The sequence below is a fragment of the Rhinatrema bivittatum genome, chromosome 3 (assembly GCF_901001135.1).
Source record: "Rhinatrema bivittatum chromosome 3, aRhiBiv1.1, whole genome shotgun sequence".
Classification (NCBI taxonomy): Eukaryota; Metazoa; Chordata; class Amphibia; order Gymnophiona; family Rhinatrematidae; genus Rhinatrema; species Rhinatrema bivittatum.
Window position 1 is genome coordinate 80,982,106 of NC_042617.1, and position 19,674 is coordinate 81,001,779.

The following is a 19,674-nucleotide window of genomic DNA, read 5'->3' on the forward strand; positions in this document are numbered from 1 at the left end:
GGACCTACCACACTACCCAGTGTTGCCAGCCAAGATGTTCCTGTTTGTTGGGCCTCTCCGCATGGCCCGCGGAGAGATGCCACCATCGGCGCTGAACCCCTTCCTAGGCACATGCACACGCATCATTAGTTCTTTTAATGGGCCCGCAGTGAGAACCCGGGCCCGCGGACCCAGATACTGACGTCAGATTCTTCAGTGTATAAAAGCTCAGTCTTGCTCCATAGCGTCGCCTTTGCAACATGTCTCCTCATACTCCAAGTACTCATTGCTGATCCTAGAATCATCTCTTCATTGTGTTCCTGATACCTGTGGTTCCCGGTTCCTGTCTTCCTTGCTCCTGTTTCATCTATGTGTTGGACTGACTCTTTGGATTTGACCATCCAATCAGTAGTCAGTAGCCTGACTATTCTTCAGCTTCTCTCCAGCCCCAGACCTCCGCTACACCTGACTACTCTTCAGCTTCTTTCTAGCCCCAGACCTCCACTACGCCCAACTACTCTTCAGCTTCTATCTAGCCACGGACCTCCGCTACACCCAACTACTCTTCAGCTACTCTCTAGCCCAGACCTCTGCTATGCCCGACTACTCTTCAGCTTCTTTCCAGCCCCGGACTTCCACTATACCTGACCACTCTTCTACTTCTCCACATCCCGACCTCTGCTATGTCTGACTACACCTGCCTTCTCCTTGCCCTGACCATTGCCTTGATTGACTACGCCTGCCTTCTCTGTGTCCTGACCATTACCTTGATTGACTACGCCTGCCTTCTCTGTGCCCTGACCATTGCCTTGATTGACTATGCCTGCCTTCTTCGTGCCCTTACCATTGCCTTGAACGACTATGCTACAGACGTCTCTGTGTCTAGCATTCTACGTTGCTTGCCAAGACTTCCACTTGCCGCCGGCTCTGATCCTGTCAGTGATGCCTTCTCTCGCTTATCCACTGGATGTGGGCTTACAAGACTTAGGCCTTTCTTTGCTTGAGTGCCTCCAGTTACTCATTGTTCCTTTGGTGCCTGAGTTCCAGTACCAAATCCTGTCCAGGGTAGGACTACACCATCTACTGGCTGCTGTTTCTGAATCACTTCTCATCTCTAACTAACCTCGAGGCCCACCTAAGTCCTCCTGGTCCCAGCACCCAAAGGCTCAACCCGAGGTGAACGAGGACTGGTTTAGGTGAAACTCCAGTGGACTCTAGCTTCAGCCTACTCCACCTGCTGGTGGTGGGGACCCATAGGTCCTTAGCTGTGGGTTGCATCAACCCTACCTCGGCACAAGGGTCCACCTCCGATGCAACAATGCGGCTGCTGTGATCACATGATTAGCCCAAATGCCAAAAAGCCCTGATAGGCCAATTCATTCCTGGTAGGGATGATGTTTCTATTTCACATTGGTGTTCAGTCAGTGGGAGGGAGGGATGTCTAGGATAAACTTAGTACCTGATTCACTAAGGATTTTTCCTATGGATACAAAATGGGAGAAAAGCCATAATGAATATGGCCGTTAGACAGATATGTCATAGGCAGTTAGGTTTCAGCTAAATTTTAGCTAAAACCTAGCCAGTTAAGTTATGGCTGAAAATTAACCTAAATTTATCTTGTTATATAACCATCTAACTCAGTGGTTGCCTGCAGTATTGAAAATGGAAATCATTATTGATAAAGAGTTTTAAATAATGTGTTCCTTTCCCTTGTTAGAAAGAGCAATAGAGACTTTGAGAAAAATATTTGTCAGTGAAGCAAAAACTTAATAATGAAAACTTTTTCAAGTACATTTGAAGAAACCACTCTATGAGGAAGTCAGTTGTGCCGCTAGATGACTGACGGGCAAAAGGGGTGCTCAAAGAGGGCAAGGAAATGACATAAAAATGAATTATTTCCTTCTGTTTTTAAAGAGGAGGATGTTGGGAACATACCCACACCTGAAACAATCTTTAATGGTGGAAATTCTAAGGAATTAAAACAAATATCTGGACAATGGAAGACATACAGTAATAGATCAGATCGACAATCTAAAGAGCAATAAATCACTGGGACCAGATAGCATGCACTCCAGAGTTGTAAAAGAGCTAAAAGATGAAATTGCTAACCTATTATTAATAACCTAGAACCTATCATTTAAAATAGCCACAATTCCTGAAGATTAGAAGGTGGCAAGTATGACACTGGGGTGATATGGAAAATTATAGAACAGTAAGCCTGATGTTGCTGTAGGGTAAAATTGGTAATCCACAACATATAGGTCCAAATTCGTTGTATTCGTGGGAAGTGAAACATATGGCGATTCCCCACGAATACAACGAATCTTCGCCGAATTATTCGGATGCCTAAAGGAGCCAATTTAAACAAACCCCCCACCCTCCTGACCCCTCCCAAGACTTACCAAAACTCCCTGGTGGTCCAGCAGGGGGTCCGGGAGCCATCTCCTGCACTCACACCCTCGGCTGCCGGTATTCAAAATTCGTAGGGAATGAAAGCACACCCCTAAAGCAAGCTAACGGCAGCTTCCAGTGAAGAAGAAGCAGGCTGATCCCCTGGGCAGCCCTCAGCTCGCCTGGGAAGTAGCAGACCGGAAGATCCAGTCCCCATCAGCGCAGACCAGAGGTTCCAGCCCCGGGCCACTGCAGGGTTCAGACCTTAAGATCCAGTCCCAGGCCCCTACAGTGCAGACCAGAGGATCCAGCCTTTTTAAGTAAGTTTAAGTTTTCAATCCTTCTCTGCCCTGCACCCTCTGTTACTTAGTTTTGTTTTGTCTCCTATTTAAGTGCCTCTGCCCATCCCCCCCTTCATCCCCTCCTTACATTTGTCTGTAATTATAGTTAAAAAGTGAAATCCCCCATCCCCTTTGTGTTCCATATCCGTGTAACCGAGTTTTGTATCTTTCATTCCTCCTATTGAAATTTGTATGTCTGCATGTGCTTTCCCTAACTGGTTTGACTGGTTATAGATTGAAGGTTTTCATTCATCTGCTCTCGCCTACCGCATGGCCGGCCGCATGGCCGGCCTCACAGCTGGCACACCCCGCCCCCCCTTCCCCCACGGCCGCCTGGCCTGCCCCGGCCTATGCGGTCGCCTTTTCAGTATTTCTTGCGTGGACAGAGTTGAACACTATTGCATATTATTTAAGAATATCTTAAGATGAATGGAAAGAACATCTATGATGCCAACACAGGCAAGTGGAATATGCAAATACAAGCCTGCTTTCTTTCTTTCTTACATTTGTCTGAAATTATAGATTAAAAGTGAAATCCTCCCCCCCCCCCCCTCCTTTTGTGATCCATATCCGTGTAACCAATGTTTGTCCCTTTTGTTCCTCCTATTGAAATTTGTATGGCTGTATGTGCTGTGCTTTCCCTAACTGGTTTGACAGGTTATAGATTGAAGGTTTTCATTCATCTGCTCTCGCCTGCCCCGGCCTGTGTGGCCCTCCCTGCTTTTATTTGCCTTGGTGCCCCTTCTCTCCCCCCCCCCTTCATTCCTCATTTCCCCCCCCACCCCGCCCCTCCCCTTCAGGGACTATCGTCCCAGCTCCCGCCAGCCGCTCTTTCATCCCAGCGACCAGACGGCCATCTTGATCCGCCCCGCCCACCCCCTCCTTTTGTCCACACGGCATAATCCCTGTGTGCCGGCTAACAATAAGTATTACAAAAAAACCCAAAAAACAATAAAATAGGGGCTGCACAAAGATAGGGCCCGCCCCCCACCCCCCTTGTTCACTATTGGTCCCAGCCCCCACCGGCATGCTCCTTCACCTGCTTCCCGCCACTGGACTCTGACCCCTCCCTGCTACTTCCGGCCCCGGCCTGCTGCTCTGCCCTCTTTGCCCCCACCCGGCAGCTCTTTCCCCCCCCCCCCCGCCCCAGTCTATGAGTCGCCCATGGATATTCCTCCACCCCCTGCTGGCATCATTCCGCCTAGCCAATGCCAGTTCTGCCACCCCCAACCCCCCCATTTCCCCCCCACCATCCTTCCTCGCAGCCCATAGCCCCTATTTCCACCTGTAATTAGCCTCTTGCAATTGCTCCCCCCCCCCTCCTGCCCCCTACTGGCCTTCGCCGGGTAACCAACTCCCCCCCCCCAAGACGAAGACAGTGGTCTAACCTATTTTTATGTTTACACAGCATGTCTGCCAGTCATTCTTCCATCATTGCACCACAGCTAACAATAGTAGATCATGCACCAACCCGAAAAAGAGCGAGGAAGAAGCCAAGCAAGCCACAATAAAATTTTGCAGCTACCCCAGATGACGGCAACCAGACAAGAAGCAAGTCCAGGACACAGAGGAACAAGGCACACAAAGCAGGGACCAGGCGGCAACCACACAGCATCAGCCACTTGGGCTGCTATGTGCCAGAGCGACGCCAGATGGAAGGTGTAGCTCCTGCGAGCACAGCAGCGCCACAACAAGCTCGTGACGACAGAGCGAGCTCTGCACAACCTGGAAAGAAGCTGCTACTCGCTATGGAGCAGGCACTGGTCGCAGTGAGGTCACTGCTTGCAGAGTTACAGAACGACAACCGGGCCCCCGCACAGTATAACAATGCAACTGTCGTACCACATCAAGGGGCAGCTGGCAACACCCCTACTCCACATGAGCCAAGCCATTACCAACAAGAAAGACAGAACTGTGAGTACACTGCTTTAAACATGGGCCAGGTTAATGCGCAGGTTCCCCAAGAACAGCTCATTTACCTGCCACAAGTGCTAAACACGCTAAACAGTAGTGGCAACGAAGTGTGACTGGGGTCACAAGGGAGTACAACCGATTTATTAGCTGCCATGAAAGCCCTTTCCGAGAACATTAACGGGCATGGGGCCGGGGGTCCGGTAGCGCCAAGTCATGTTTCTCCACAGGGACAGGGGCCAGCTGGGCAAGCCATTGGGGAGGCTTTCCTGTTACCAGCAGCACAACTGTTACCAGCAACACAAAACGGGGAGGATCCCAAGCCCACAACAGCAGCAGTAGAAGCAGAGAGACATGCGGGGAACACAGGTCAGGAGCACATGGCAAACTCATCCACCACGAGGATTAATGCGGCACAATACATATGTACTTTGGGCTCTCTCACCGCACACGTCTCCGAAGCATTGAAAGCAAAAATCTGCCACAATGAGTATGTGGACATATTTGCGTTGCTTAGGAGGGAGGGGAAAGGAGCCGAGTCAAAGTGCCATGAGGCATGCAAGCTGGCAGCTAAAGACAAACCCATTATAGCAAGATCTATAGCCAATTGGTTGGCAGGTTTTAGAATTTTGCCCAGTATTATAGGGGAAAAATACCCGGAAAAATGTTGCTCCCTGTTCGCATATCTGGACGTTATCTGCGGTACAGACCGCACATATGGAGGTACTGCTTGGTTAGAGTATGACGAGCAGTTCAGGTGAAACATGGCAGTGAACCCTAGTTTAGATTGGGATAGAAAAGATATTGATCTGTGGCTTTCCAAAATCACCCCTTATAGACCGGTGCATGTAGTCACCCCCGGCTTCTCAGGAAACGCTTACCAGCCTAATACATGGTTGGCGTTTCGACACCAGACTTTTCCAGGGAGGCCCCCTTTTCATCAAGGGCAACCTGTTCGTCAAGCGCAGCGGTTTATGCAATCCACGAGATTTAGGTGGGCCATTCCCATCTGCCGCCTGTACAATAACGTTTTTTGCAGATACGCAGGAGCTTGCAAATTCAGACACTCATGCTCGGAATGTGGGGCAGGCCACCCTCAATCCAAGTGTACGAGTGGAGGTGGAAGCCAACAAAAAGAGCAGCACTAGTTGGGGTATAGCTCCGATGCCTATCATCCTGCATACGTTACAGAGCATATTAAAGGATTATCAGCCTGAGGTGGTGAGGTGGCTCTATTACGGATTCTTGGAAGGTTTCCATATCCCTTTCCAGGGTCCTGAAACCTCTACAGAGGCTGATAATCTCCTATCAGCAAGAGACAATGAGAATATTATAGCTCAGAAAATTAAGAAAGAGTGCTCTTTAGGCAGGGTAGAAGGGCCATTTAAAAGGAAACCACTACCCAACTTTAGGATTTCACTGCTTGGGGTTGTACCTAAAAAAGAGCCAGGTGAATTCAGAATGATTCACCATCTGTCCTTCCCAGAGGGAGGATCAGTTAACGATTACTTGGACCCCGAAGCATGCTCTGTATCTTACACGTCATTTGACCAAGCATTAGACATGGTGAGGCACGGGGGCAGTTAGCATGGTTGGCCAAAGCAGACATCGAGTCAGCCTTCCGTTTGCTACCAATACACCCCAGCTGTTTTCATTTGTTGGGGTTCCAATTTCAGGGTAAATATTACTTCAACAAATGCCTGCCAATGGACTGCTCCATATCTTGCGCCTACTTTGAGAAATTCAGCACATTTGTTCAATGGGCAATGGAGTAGGACATCGGCAAAGGAAAAATGATCCATTACTTGGACGATTTTTTGTTCACTGGCCACAGGGACACATATGCATGCGCTCAGGCCCTTAAGGCATTCATCAGTAAGGCTGATGATCTAGGTATTCCACTAGCTCACCATAAAACGGAAAGACCATCCCAATTACTGTCCTTTCTCGGCATCGAGATCGACACACAGGAAATGGTCATGCGCCTCCCGCACAAAAAACTAGAAGCTTTGCATGACTCCATCTGGGTCGCCGCAAATTCAAAGAAAGTCAAGTTAAAGCAAATGCAGTCACTCATCGGTCATCTTAATTTCGCCTGCAAAATCATGCCCATGGGTCGCCCATTCATTAGAAGATTATCCCAAGCCACAGCGGGTACCCAAAGGGGCCATCATTTTATTAGAATCACCCAGGAGCTAAGAGAGGACCTGAGAGTCTGGCAGACATTCTTGAAGGAGTATAACGGGAGAACAGTATGGAGGGACCCGCTAGTTACCAATCAGGAATTACAGCTCTACACCAATGTGGCAGGCAGCGTAAGATTTGGGGCCTATCTGGCAGGGAGATGGTGTGCGGAGCACTGGCCATCACATTAGGAAGCCTTGGGCGTTCTCGGGGATATCACCTTTCTTGAGTTATTCCCCATAGTGGCGGCCATACACATGTGGATGCCCTGTTTCCAGAATATGAGAGTAGTTTTCTAGTCCGACAATATGGCGGTGGTGCAGGTCATTAACTCCCTCACGGCTCACTCACCCAGGGTTCTGAGGCTTCTGTGGGACTTGGTATTGCTCTGCCTGCGCATTAACCTGGTCTTCAAGGCTAAGCATGTACCTGGGGCGGATAACAGCATTGCTGATGCTCTTTCCCATTTTCAGTGGTCTCATTTCAGATTCCTGGCCCCAGAAGCAGAGGACCAACCATCACGTATTCCACCATGGATTTGGGAATTGGGGTGCCCAGGATTGCCTCCATGCTCAGACCGGCTCTAGCGGAGAGTACATGGAGAGCCTATTCAAGGGGATGGATTTTATTCCAAAATTTTAGTCAAGCACACGGCACTCATTATACGAGGCAATTTACGGAGAGAACAGTAACCAAGTTCTTAATCCACCTCAAGGACTCTGGTGTCTCCAGAGCACAGGCAGGGCAGCACTTGGCTGCAATTGGATTTGTTGCTAAATTGTGCGGCATCAGCAACTCTTTTTTGATTAGAAAGCTATTAGAGGACTGGCAGAGGCAAGAACCAACTAGGGCAGACAATAGAAGGCCTATTACACCTACTGTGCTGAAAGCCCTAGTTGAGGAGCTCCCTAGGTTGGTCTGGGATGCTTTTGAGACAAAGCTGTGGACCCTCGCCTTTTCCTTAATGTTTTTCGGAGCCTTTAGGAGCAGCGAGCTGATCCCTCGGGCAAAAGTGACCACCTGGGCCTCCGAGGGAGGCCTTGCGATGGAGAACATACGGGTGTGTTGGGAGGTGGTCCAGATTTTCATCAGCAAATCAAAAAATGACCAACGTGCAAGGGGTAGATGGGTTACGTTGTACAGAGGCCATATGCCCAGTTAGGGTCACGTGTATATATTTATTGGTGCGCCCATCGGGGAACGGTCCCTTGCTAAAACATCAAGATGGATCTTCTTTGTTGCGTTACCAGTTTATTAGTGTATTGCACAAGGGTTTAGCAAGGATAGGGGAGAACCCGGGTGAATATCACACCCATTCCATCAGAATTGGCGCAGCATCGTTTGCAAGCAGCAGTGCGTTGAGTGAGGCCCAGATCAAAGCAGTAGGGCTCTGGCAATCGAGCAAATACAAGTCATATATCCGAGCCGTAAAGCAGGCTCCTAGGACATACATAGCCTAGCGCTTCATTGACTACCCTACCCCTAACCACTGCTGTTCTTATCTGTCATAGACTCTCCACCATTCGCGAAGCTGATATGGATCTTGGGGCATTCATTCGTGTATTGGGCATACATTAGAGCCAGAACAAAGACCTCCAGTGAACAGATGGGCATACCATGGAACAATTTAATTTATTTAACAGCTTTTTTATACCCACATTAGAATACACATCATAAGAACATAAGAACATAAGAAAATGCCATACTGGGTCAGACCAAGGGTCCATCAAGCCCAGCATCCTGTTTCCAACAGTGGCCAATCCAGGCCATAAGAACCTGGCAAGTACCCAAAATCTAAGTCTATTCCATGTAACCATTGCTAATGGCAGTGGCTATTCTCTAAGTGAACTTAATAGTAGGTAATGGACTTCTCCTCCAAGAACTTATCCAATCCTTTTTTAAACACAGCTATACTAACTGCACTAACCACATCCTCTGGCAACAAATTCCAGAGTTTAATTGTGCGTTGAGGAAAAAAGAACTTTCTCCGATTAGTTATAAATGTGCCCCATGCTAACTTCATGGAGTGCCCCCTAGTCTTTCTACTATCTGAAAGAGTAAATAACCGATTCACATCTACCCATTCTAGACCTCTCATGATTTTAAACACCTCTATCATATCCCCCCTCAGTCGTCTCTTCTCCAAGCTGAAAAGTCCTAACCTCTTTAGTCTTTCCTCATAGGGGAGTTGTTCCATTCCCCTTATCATTTTGGTAACCCTTTTCTGTACCTTCTCCATCGCAATTATATCTTTTTTGAGATGCGGCGACCAGAATTGTACACAATATTCAAGGTGCAGTCTCACCATGGAGCGATACAGAGGCATTATGACATTTTCCGTTTTATTCACCATTCCCTTTCTAATAATTCCCAACATTCTGTTTGCTTTTTTGACTGCCGCAGCACACTGTACCGACGATTTCAATGTGTTATCCACTATGACACCTAGATCTCTTTCTTGGGTTGTAGCACCTAATATGGAACCCAACATTGTGTAATTATAGCATGGGTTATTTTTCCCTATATGCACTACCTTGCACTTATCCACATTAAATTTCATCTGCCATTTGGATGCCCAATTTTCCAGTCTCACAAGGTCTTCCTGCAATTTATCACAATCTGCTTGTGATTTAACTACTCTGAACAATTTTGTGTCATCTGCAAATTTGATTATCTCACTCGTCGTATTTCTTTCCAAATCATTTATATTGAAAAGTAAGGGTCCCAATACAGATCCCTGAGGCACTCCACTGTCCACTCCCTTCCACTGAGAAAATTGCCCATTTAATCCTACTCTCTGTTTCCTGTCTTTTAGCCAGTTTGCAATCCACGAAAGCACATCGCCACCTATCCCATGACTTTTTACTGTTCCTAGAAGCCTCTCATGAGGAACTTTATCAAACGCCTTCTGAAAATCCAAGTATACTATATCTACCGGTTCACCTTTATCCACATGTTTATTAACTCCTTCAAAAAAGTGAAGCAGATTTGTGAGGCAAGACTTGCCCTGGGTAAAGCCATGCTGACTTTGTTCCATTAAACCATGTCTTTCTATATGTTCTGTGATTTTGATGTTTAGAACACTTTCCACTATTTTTCCTGGCACTGAAGTCAGGCTAACCGGTCTGTAGTTTCCCGGATCGCCCCTGGAGCGATCTGGGAAACAGAAGGTGGAAATTACAAAGAGCAGGGATGGGGGCGGGGGGGGGGGGGGGGCAACCGAAGATGAGGTAAGACTGCTTTAATGGGGAGCCTGAGAAAATGGAACTAAAAAAAGGTGTGAATAGAATGGACAGGGAAAAACATATTTACAGATTTACAGGGTGCATGTTACTAGTAGCAATGTAAGGAAAGGAAGGGAGGGCGAGGGGGGAGCATCAACTATCTAAGTTAATCAGGAAAAGCCTGATGGAATAGTCAACTCTTTAGCATTTTCCTGAATTTAAAGGTGCATGCTCCAGGCGAAGGTTGGAAGGTAGAGAATTCCAGTGAGTTGGGCCGGCAATTGACAGAGCACGGTCCCTTGTTGCTGTGAGACGGGCCTTCTTGAGAGGCGGGACTTGTAATGTGCATTTGCGGTTTGCTCTGGAAGGGTGGGCAGATTGCGTGAATTGGAACGGTTTACTGAGCCAGGAAGAGATATTTTTGGGGATAGATTTGTGTATGATAGTGAGTGTTTTGAAAAGGATGCTGGATGAGACAGGGAGCCAGTGTAGCTCTTTGAGGATGGGGGTTATATGGTCTTTTTTGCGTGCGTTGCTGATTATCCTTGCAGTAGCATTTTGTAGTATCGGTAGTGGTTTGATGGTGGAGTAGGGGAGGCCTAGGTATAGGGAGTTGCAGTAGTCAAGCTTAGAGGATAGAGTGGCTTGGATGACAGTTTTGAGATTGTGTGTGTGGAGGAGGGGTTTGAGCTTTTTTATAACATTGAGCTTGTAGAAACCTCCTTTTATGACAGAGCAAATATGTTTTTTTAGGTTCAGCTGTGTGTCAATTAGGACGCCAAGGTTTCGTACAGGCCAACAAGGCCAACATAATTTGGCTAGGCAACTGGGGGATGAGATGGGCACAATTAATGCCATACATCCTTCAATGCTCCGCGGAGCTTCCACGGCCATAAGAACATAAGAACATGCCATACTGGGTCAGACCAAGGGTCCTTCAAGCCCAGCATCCTGTTTCCAACAGTGGCCAATCCAGGCCATAAGAACCTGGCAAGTAGAGATATGATTCGGAACCGGAATCGGTTCTGATTCCGGTTCGATTCACATCGTGTTTTTTTTTTGTCCGGCCCGATCGGGTTTTTTTTATCAGCTGCACCCGAGACATTTTTAAAGATGGGGCCGGCCATCCAGTGCTCCCTCCATGTGACAGGGGCCGGCCAATGGCACGGATACCCTGTCATATGGTAAGGGCAAAGGGCCATCGGCGCCATTTTGATTAATGCAGCCGACAGCCTGGGAGCGGGAGATTGCTCCCGGGACCCCCACTGGACCACCAGGTACCTGTAAAAGTCCTAACCTCTTTAGTCTTTCCTCATAGGGGAGCTATTCCATTCCCTTTATCATTTTGGTCGCCCTTCTCTGTACCTTCTCCATCGCAATTATATCTTTTTTGAGATGCAACGACTAGAATTGTACACAGTATTCAAGGTGAGATCTCACCATGGAGCGATACAGAGGCATTATGATATTTTCCGTTTTATTCACCATTCCCTTTCTAATAATTCCCAACATTCTTTTTGCTTTTTTGACTGCCGCAGCACACTGAACCGACGATTTCAATGTGTTATCCAATATGACACCTAGATCTCTTTCTTGGGTAGTAGCACCTAATATGGAACCTAACATTGTGTAACTATAGCATGGGTTATTTTTCCCTATATGCATCACCTTGCACTTGTCCACATTAAATTTCATCTGTCATTTTGATGCCCAATTTTCCAGCCTCACAAGGTCTTCCTGCAGTATATCACAATCTGCTTGTGATTTAACTACTCTGAACAATTTTGTATCATCTGCAAATTTGATTACCTCACTTGTCGTATTTCTTTCCAGATCATTTATAAATATATTGAAAAGTAAGGGTCCCAATACAGATCCCTGAGGCACTCCACTGCCCACACCCTTCCACTGAGAAAATTGTCCATTTAATCCTACTTTCTGTTTCCTGTCTTTTAGGCAGTTTGTAATCCACGAAAGGACATCGCCACCTATCCCATGACTTTTTATTTTTCCTAGAAGCCTCTCATGAGGAACTTTGTCAAATGCCTTCTGAAAATCCAAGTACACTACATCTACAGGTTCATCTTTATCCACATGTTCGTTAACTCCTTCAAAAAAGTGAAGCAGATTTTTGAGGCAAGACTTGCCCTGGGTAAAGCCATGCTGACTTTGTTCCATTAAACCATGTCTTTCTATAAGTTCTGTGATTTTGATGTTTAGAATACTTTCTACTATTTTTCCTGTCACTGAAGTCAGGCTAACCGGTCTGTAGTTTCCCGGATCGCCCCTGGAGCCCTTTTTAAATATGGGAGTTACATCAGCTATCCTCCAGTCTTTAGGTACAATGGATGATTTTGACAGGTTACATTATCATATTTCATTTAGGAGGTAACGATTTGGTCACGGTCAAAAATATTGACCTCATAATTGCCATCAAAAAGGATTTGACTACTGTCAAGGCTCTTTGGCCAGCTGTGGTATTAGTTTGTCTCACATTATCCCTTGATTGGTATGGAGAGGAGCAAAGTTCTACAAAGGCATTGAGAAAAGCAGGCGTAAATTAAATAAATAGGAGCTTGGGTAAGGGCTGTAGGGGGTCACGTCATCACTAATGATGATATTTTACCCATCTGTGTGGGCATGTATAGGCGTGATGGGGTGCATTTATCAGATGTGGGCATGGATATCTTTATACTCTCCCTGCAAACGGCCACAGCAGCGCTAGTGGATTAGGTGAGGGGTAGGTTTGGTGGGGGGTAGGGAACAAGTTAGGTATTACTGTTTCCTACCATGGCAGGGCCCTCACCGGTATATAGGGGGATGTTTCATGACATAAGGGGATGTTTGAGCACCAATGAGTTTGAGCAAAAATGATTTTGCATAAGGAAAATGTTTGAGGATGATTTTGCATAAAGAAAAGTTTGAGGATGGCTATAAGCAAAACATGGCGCAGACCGAGTTGAGGGACGGTCTGGGGGTGAACCAATGAAGGCCTGGCATAAATAAATAAATAAGCGCAGCCCACAAGGCCAGGGGTGGTAGGAGGTGGCAGCATACTGCACGGAGTGGCAGTGGCCACAGTGGCATTCATGGAGCAGCATGCCAGTGGTTGGTGTACCGCCGTCATGGAGCGGAAGGCTGGAGTGGCATTCATGGAGCGGGATGCCAAGGGTGTACCACCTTCATGGAGCGGAAGGCTGGAAGGCTGCCGCCTCAAACAAATGGTGGGTTGGGTAATAACATGCAGTTTTACCGGTGGGGGCATAGAGCTTTAATTGCGAATGTTAAAATATTGCTGGTTGCTGATGTTTAAATTAATGTCAATTGGCTGTGGCCAATTAAAGAGAATTAATTACATTACTTTGCCTCTGTGTGATCAAGGGTCAAGGGGAGGGGGGAGTTGAGGTGCGGGATGCCCAGAAGCAATGACGTGCCCAAGTTAAGGAAGCTATTACTATCCCTGGGAATGAGTAACAGGTCTTAGGTCTACTTTATGGGAACTGTCAGGTACTTGCTACCTGGATTGGCCACTTTGGGGCTAGGATGCAGAGCTAGACAAACCATGGTGTGAACCAGCATGGCAATTCTTACTTTCTTATGATGAGGAAATGTTTGATTTTCTTCTTGCTTTATTTATTTATTTTTCTTTTTTTGGTGGGGAGGGGGACTGAGAGATGTGCTACAGTCATATCACCGCAAAACAGGAAGAGGCTAATAATGTTGCATATACTGAGCTCCTGGTAAATTAAGACACAAAGAAAGTTCTGAATAATACTACATCAAGTTAAAAATCAATGTTCCACAGATATTATTTGTTTATATGATGGTTCTTCTTAAATCGTGGTGATGCCTAAACAAAATTCTATTCCCAGATAATTTGCCAGGCCCTGCTGGTTATCATCATCTGAAAATACATTTCACTGCTTGTGTTATTACAATATTTCCAGCAATCTGTGAAATCAAAATCAGGAGTCAGGGATTGAGTGAAGGTTACAGTACATGGGCTATTCAACTCATAAGCATCTTTGTCCCAACAACTGTGAGGTATATAAATAATGTCTGTGGAAAACTCTGGATTTATCAATAATATTATATTATCAAATTCTTGCCAAGATATCCATAGCTCATCTAGTTTATTTAACTTCCAGAAAGGCATATTTCATTAACTGTCAGAATAATCTTGGTCATATAATTAAGCTTTCTTCATTATCAGACACAGAGTTCTTAAAATATTTAAATTATAATATATGTAGAGAGCCTCTCAGATCTCTATCGGAAAGAATATTCCATTGGTATGGGGAGAAAATGAAGAAATAGTTCATATTATTTTGTAGCTCCCCCATGTGGAGCTTAGAATGGTGTTCTCATAAAGGTGAATTTTAACAGTCCAACGCGCAGATTAATTAGGGGATGCACGAATATGTTGGGCTCATGCACACCAAGCAGATTTTAAAAGCTGCTGATATATGTGTGTATCTCCCGAGCATGCACATCTTGGAAGTTTTCAGAAAGGGCCGGGGCATGGTCTGGGCAGGGCATGGACATTCTAGGGTGTGAACCTAAGGTGTGTGTGTAAATACTTGCACAATCCAACGCACACCAAAGCCCCCTGCTGTGTAAATTTACTTCTGCTATGCATGACATGTAAGTTAGGAAATTAAGAAAATAGGCAGATCTGCAGGGATTTAAGGGTCGGGGGCTAAATGGGGAGAATGAAGGCTATTAAGCTGGGGGGGGGGGCGTTGGAGGACCTCTCTCTTAACTGAGCGACCTGGTAAAACTTGAAAAAGTGTCGGCACGCGTCCCTTTTAAAATCCCCTGATATATGTTGTAGAAACTATATTTGCACGCACATGCACAGGCCTACTTAAAATTTGGTGCACATGTGCATGTAGCCAGGCTATTTTATAACATGCCCGCATAGGTTCGGGCTTCACACATCCCTATCTGTTAATATTTTACATTTCCTCTGAGAGACATTTTTCCACCCTCCTTAACGCTCATTTTGGTTTTTCCTTTTTATAACATTTATATAATTTTAGCATACCTGAGTCCTCACCAAGAGGCCCAGTGTGTGTGTAAAGATGAGCAGTAGGGTTTCTTAGCTAGAAAACACAGGTGAGCAATTGCAAAGGACCTTGTGAGACTTGGAGAGTGGGCAACTGAATGGCAAATACAATTCCTCTGCTGGAGGAATGGGTCTTCATTCATTCAGTGAGGAAGGTGAGGGAAGGTGTTGTCTGGACTTAATCATAGGTTCATTATCATCCCAAGGAGATTCAAGGGGAAGTGGCATATAAAGGTGCTCATCAAGTGCCATGAGTAAAGGGAAGAAAGAAGAACCTCAGGAGATATAGGAGTAATAGGGATTTTTCTACATGGACTTTGACTAAATGAAACATGAACCATATTAATTGGGAGGGAGCTTATAAACTTCTCTGATTGATTGGATGAGTGAGTGGGTTTAAATGTATTCATTGGCATTTGAAATGATCTATTAATATCAATTGGATTAGAAAGAGAAAAGATCACAAAATCTACTCACAAACTTTATTTTGTACTATCTCATATTGAAACCACAACAGCTGTAAAGAACTTTCATCAATTTCACCATTCATCAGTAAAGTTATTTTGGAAATCATCCAACGCGGCCAGCATTATTGCTGCAGTGATTAGTGCTGTTTACAACTGACTTTAACTTGGGATTTACTGAAAGCAATGCACAGGCCTAGAAGAGAATTCTTTCTCCTGTTGAGGGAATCATGGGCACTTAGATAATATGACTGCTTGGGAAGATCTAACTTTGAGAATTGTGTTTGAGATATGGTTTCTGGACACCTTATCCAGGACTATTACCCAGGGGTTACATATATAAGAAATTAGCTTATTGCACAAGCAACTGTGAGCAAATGTGACTCTTGCTATCATTCGTATGTAGAAATATATCTCAACTGGTTATAATTAATGTTATATGTCTTATGTATTGCCAAGTTTATGAGATATGCTAGTTGAATAGATATAATATGTTACATCGTGGGATAAATTATTCAACAGAATGCACATTTATGTAATAATAGAATGGCCTGTGGCAAGCAGTCTTAGGGATCTCTGATAGCATACTTCTCTGCAGCAGATATTATTAGCAGTCTGCTATGTGTCTTTACACTTGCAATTTGCCACTTCAGCTGCTTCTAGAAATATGATAATGTAAGTAATTATCATGAACACAGGGGCCTATATTTTACCTTTTGCAAGTACATGAAACATTTATTTGCAAGATTTAGCACTTGTTCATCCAGTAAATATTCATATATCAAAACACTATCTAGAAGTGCTTTGTATATTTGAAGGTCTGTAAGCAACAGTAATGATTCATTATGTCTTCCCTATTTACTTGATGATGTATACACTTGAATACTAGAACAGATTTCATTATCTTCTATAGCAGTGGTCTTCAAACTTGATCCTTGAGGGCCATAACCCAGTAGGGTTTTTTAGGATTTCCACAATGAATATAAATGAGATCTATTTGAATACAATGGAGGCAGCACATGCAAACGGATGTCCTGCTTAACTATTGTGGATATCCTGTGTTACAGCATTCAAATCAAGTTTGGAGATTCCTGTTCTTTAGGGTAGCTGGACAATATGCAGGGGTGGCCAACTCCAGTACTCAAGAGCCACATATAGGCCTGGCCTTTAGGATTTACACCATGAAAATGCATGAGACATATTTGCATTGTATGCAGATATATCTTATGCATACTTATTATAGAAATCCTGAAAACCAAGCCTGTGTTGCTCTTGAGAACTGGAGTTGGCCACCCCAAAAGATACTTTTCCTGATTTAACATCCTCTATAGCAAATAAATTAAATTGTTTTTTGAGAGAAAATCTGAATTTTTACCTGATCGTCCATCCCTCTGAAAGTCCACGTGATACCAATCTCCATCATTCACCTTCTTCTGCAATGCCTTTATTTTAATGGTACCTGATCCCATGTCCAACAGCAGGTAAAGATGACCATCAAGCATCTCTATAGCAAAAAAGTCAACCTTAACCATTTGGGGGTGCTTTGCATCCTTTTGGTGCCTTGGCTTGCCATGACTGAAAAGAATGAGGCCATTGGGTTCAGTTGTACGGAAGTCGAAGGAAATAGAGCCTGTCTTCTTGGCATTCCATTTTGGCAAGGAGATAAAAGACTCAGGGGTTTCAAATGTAATTGGATCTAAGGTTGCAACATTCTCACATTTAAATGCAACCACACCATGGATCTTCATTTTAGGGTCCCCTTGCTTGGCAAGTCGAGATAACTCCAACCTGACATCATTATTCTTATATACAACCTGCAAGAAAGCACAAGGATTACAATATGGTTTAACTGACAGAATGCTATCAATAAGAGAAGAGGCACAGAAAAAATATAGTTTTGTTAAAAATATATTTTTTAATAACATGGGCTTCTTCATTGATTCAATATATAATAGTTTGTGCCAGAACCTAAAGCAGTTTGAGAAAATCCTTCCATTTAGTCAAATAATACACACATATTTTCTGATACCATTCTCAAACTAAACTGGGTAGACGATTGCTTAAAAGCTTTTATCACAGACCCATTTTGCTGATGGCAGGTATTAGGTTTCCTGCTCCTGTAAGCCTTTTGTGATTCACAATGGTTAAATCTTGCACTTTTGTTCATAAAATGTATCAAGGGCAATTTTTGCAATGTAACATTTATCCTGCAGTATCACCTCTTTTCAGCATTTACTCAAAATAGGAAATGTAAACATCCTTATCGATTACAAGCAATGGGAAAAAGAGAAACTTATTCAAAGAGCTGTAAATCCATTCAATCTCAGAATACCGTGGCATACGCCAAAACATTTTTTAAGCTATTTCCAATATTTAAGTCTGTCAGAGACTGATTAGCTAAAATTGAAGCTTTTTTTTTTTCATTTGATTTTTAACTTACAGTATCACCCTTGACTTTTCTAATACTTCTATTCAAGCTCAAAAAGGTAGCAAGACTTACTATATGACAACCACATTATTACCAGAATAGGTGACAAAAGTGGAGTGTTTTATTGTTAAAGGAGAGCCATTCAGTTAAGATTGAAAATCCGCCACTGAAATAATTTGGACTAGCTTTAGCAACTATGGATAATGTCAGTTATCAGTAAATAAATGGCAAAGTATTACTACAGCACATACAGTACTATATAGTTGTATTTATAGCAGAGAAGCAACAGATACATTATAAAATAGGACTTGAAAACATGGAATAAAATGAAAGGCCTTTTTAAACTTTCATTCTGAGTTTGTTGTGCAATTTTGGTCACTTCACTATTGGAAAGATTATGATGCTTTTGAAAAGGTTGAACGAAGTCTAACAAAGATGCCTATTTACTAAAGGTTGTCTTCTGTTCTGTATCTAAGGAAAAATGCTTAAGGGGGTAATTTTCAAAAGGATTTACATGCATAAAACTGGGATTTACACATGTAAATGCACTATACCGCGTAAGTGGGCTTTTGAAAATGGCTACAATATATACCATTGAATTGATGTCCATAGGATTTACCCGTGTAAGTGCACTTTATGTGGGTAAATGGCTTTTGAAAATTACCCCCTTAGCAAATAGGGCCCAATGTTTATAAGGGGTATCAGGACAGGTATGTATATCATGACCACATAAGGTAGTTGCTAATGTGACTTTCATTTGGGGAAAACTCACCAAAACTGAATACATCTCCTTGTCTGAAGACTGTAATATAGAAGAACTTGAACAAGGAGGCATATGCAAACATCCAGGAGAAGACGGAGGTGAAAAATTCAGAATAAAACACTGGGAGAAAAGATCATCTCACAGTACTACAGAAGACTGAATCAAATATTTAAAAGCATTTTAATAGTGCAGAATAAGAAACTAGCTATGGATCAACTTGCCATTCCTGTACTTTAATACACAAGGACCTCAATCAGATGTAAGAACAACAAAACTGCTCCATGCAGTATAGCTAACCTATACAAACCAGGGTATGCTGAGACTGTACATTCCAAGAGCTGAAGGAGGGATGGGCAGTGACGCCACTTGCTGCAGAATTCTCTATTTACAGCAAATATCTCATGAGAGAACAAAGGCGGCCTACACTGATCCCCCTCCTATCTCCACCACCAATCCAGGACTGGTGATCAGGGAGGGAGAGCCTGAGCTGTTTCTTCTCTGCTTCTCAGGGCCATAGCATGCCCCTTTCTGTAACCTTGGGTGACAAAGCAAGGTGGCATATGAAGAAAAGGTATAAAACTAAACTAAACCGCTGAAGTGCAGCTCCAGTTCCATCTGCCACCTGTGGGAGCCTGCTAGTCCCACCCCTTACAGCTGATATCGCACAAGAGCACATATATGTCCCGTGAACTGGACCGGCCTGTGGGCTTGTTTCTTTTGTTTGATTTTGTCTGCTTGGATTTTTAGAGTTTGGTCCCTGAATGTCTTGCGTTGCTATTATTTTTATAGGGTATACCTGTTTTATTTTTCGTTCATTAAACTGGGTATGATTGGGAGGTAGGTAATAAGATTAGAGGGGTCTAACAAACCAACAGTTTGGGTAATGCACAGATATAATAGTTACTATCATCCAAAGAAATC

At 44.2% G+C, this 19,674-nt stretch overlaps 1 protein-coding gene across 2 annotated transcripts in view; it reads right to left on the minus strand.

Annotated features, from left to right (window-relative positions):
• The window catches only part of NRXN1 (neurexin 1), a 2,509,029-nt gene that overhangs the window by 1,370,962 nt on the left and 1,118,393 nt on the right, over nucleotides 1–19,674 (minus strand). For both annotated transcript variants that reach the window (XM_029593411.1, XM_029593405.1), the window contains one exon: nucleotides 16,938–17,376. In XM_029593411.1, coding sequence (XP_029449271.1) covers nucleotides 16,938–17,376 — 439 coding nt within the window. The remainder of the gene's footprint in view (nucleotides 1–16,937; nucleotides 17,377–19,674) is intronic.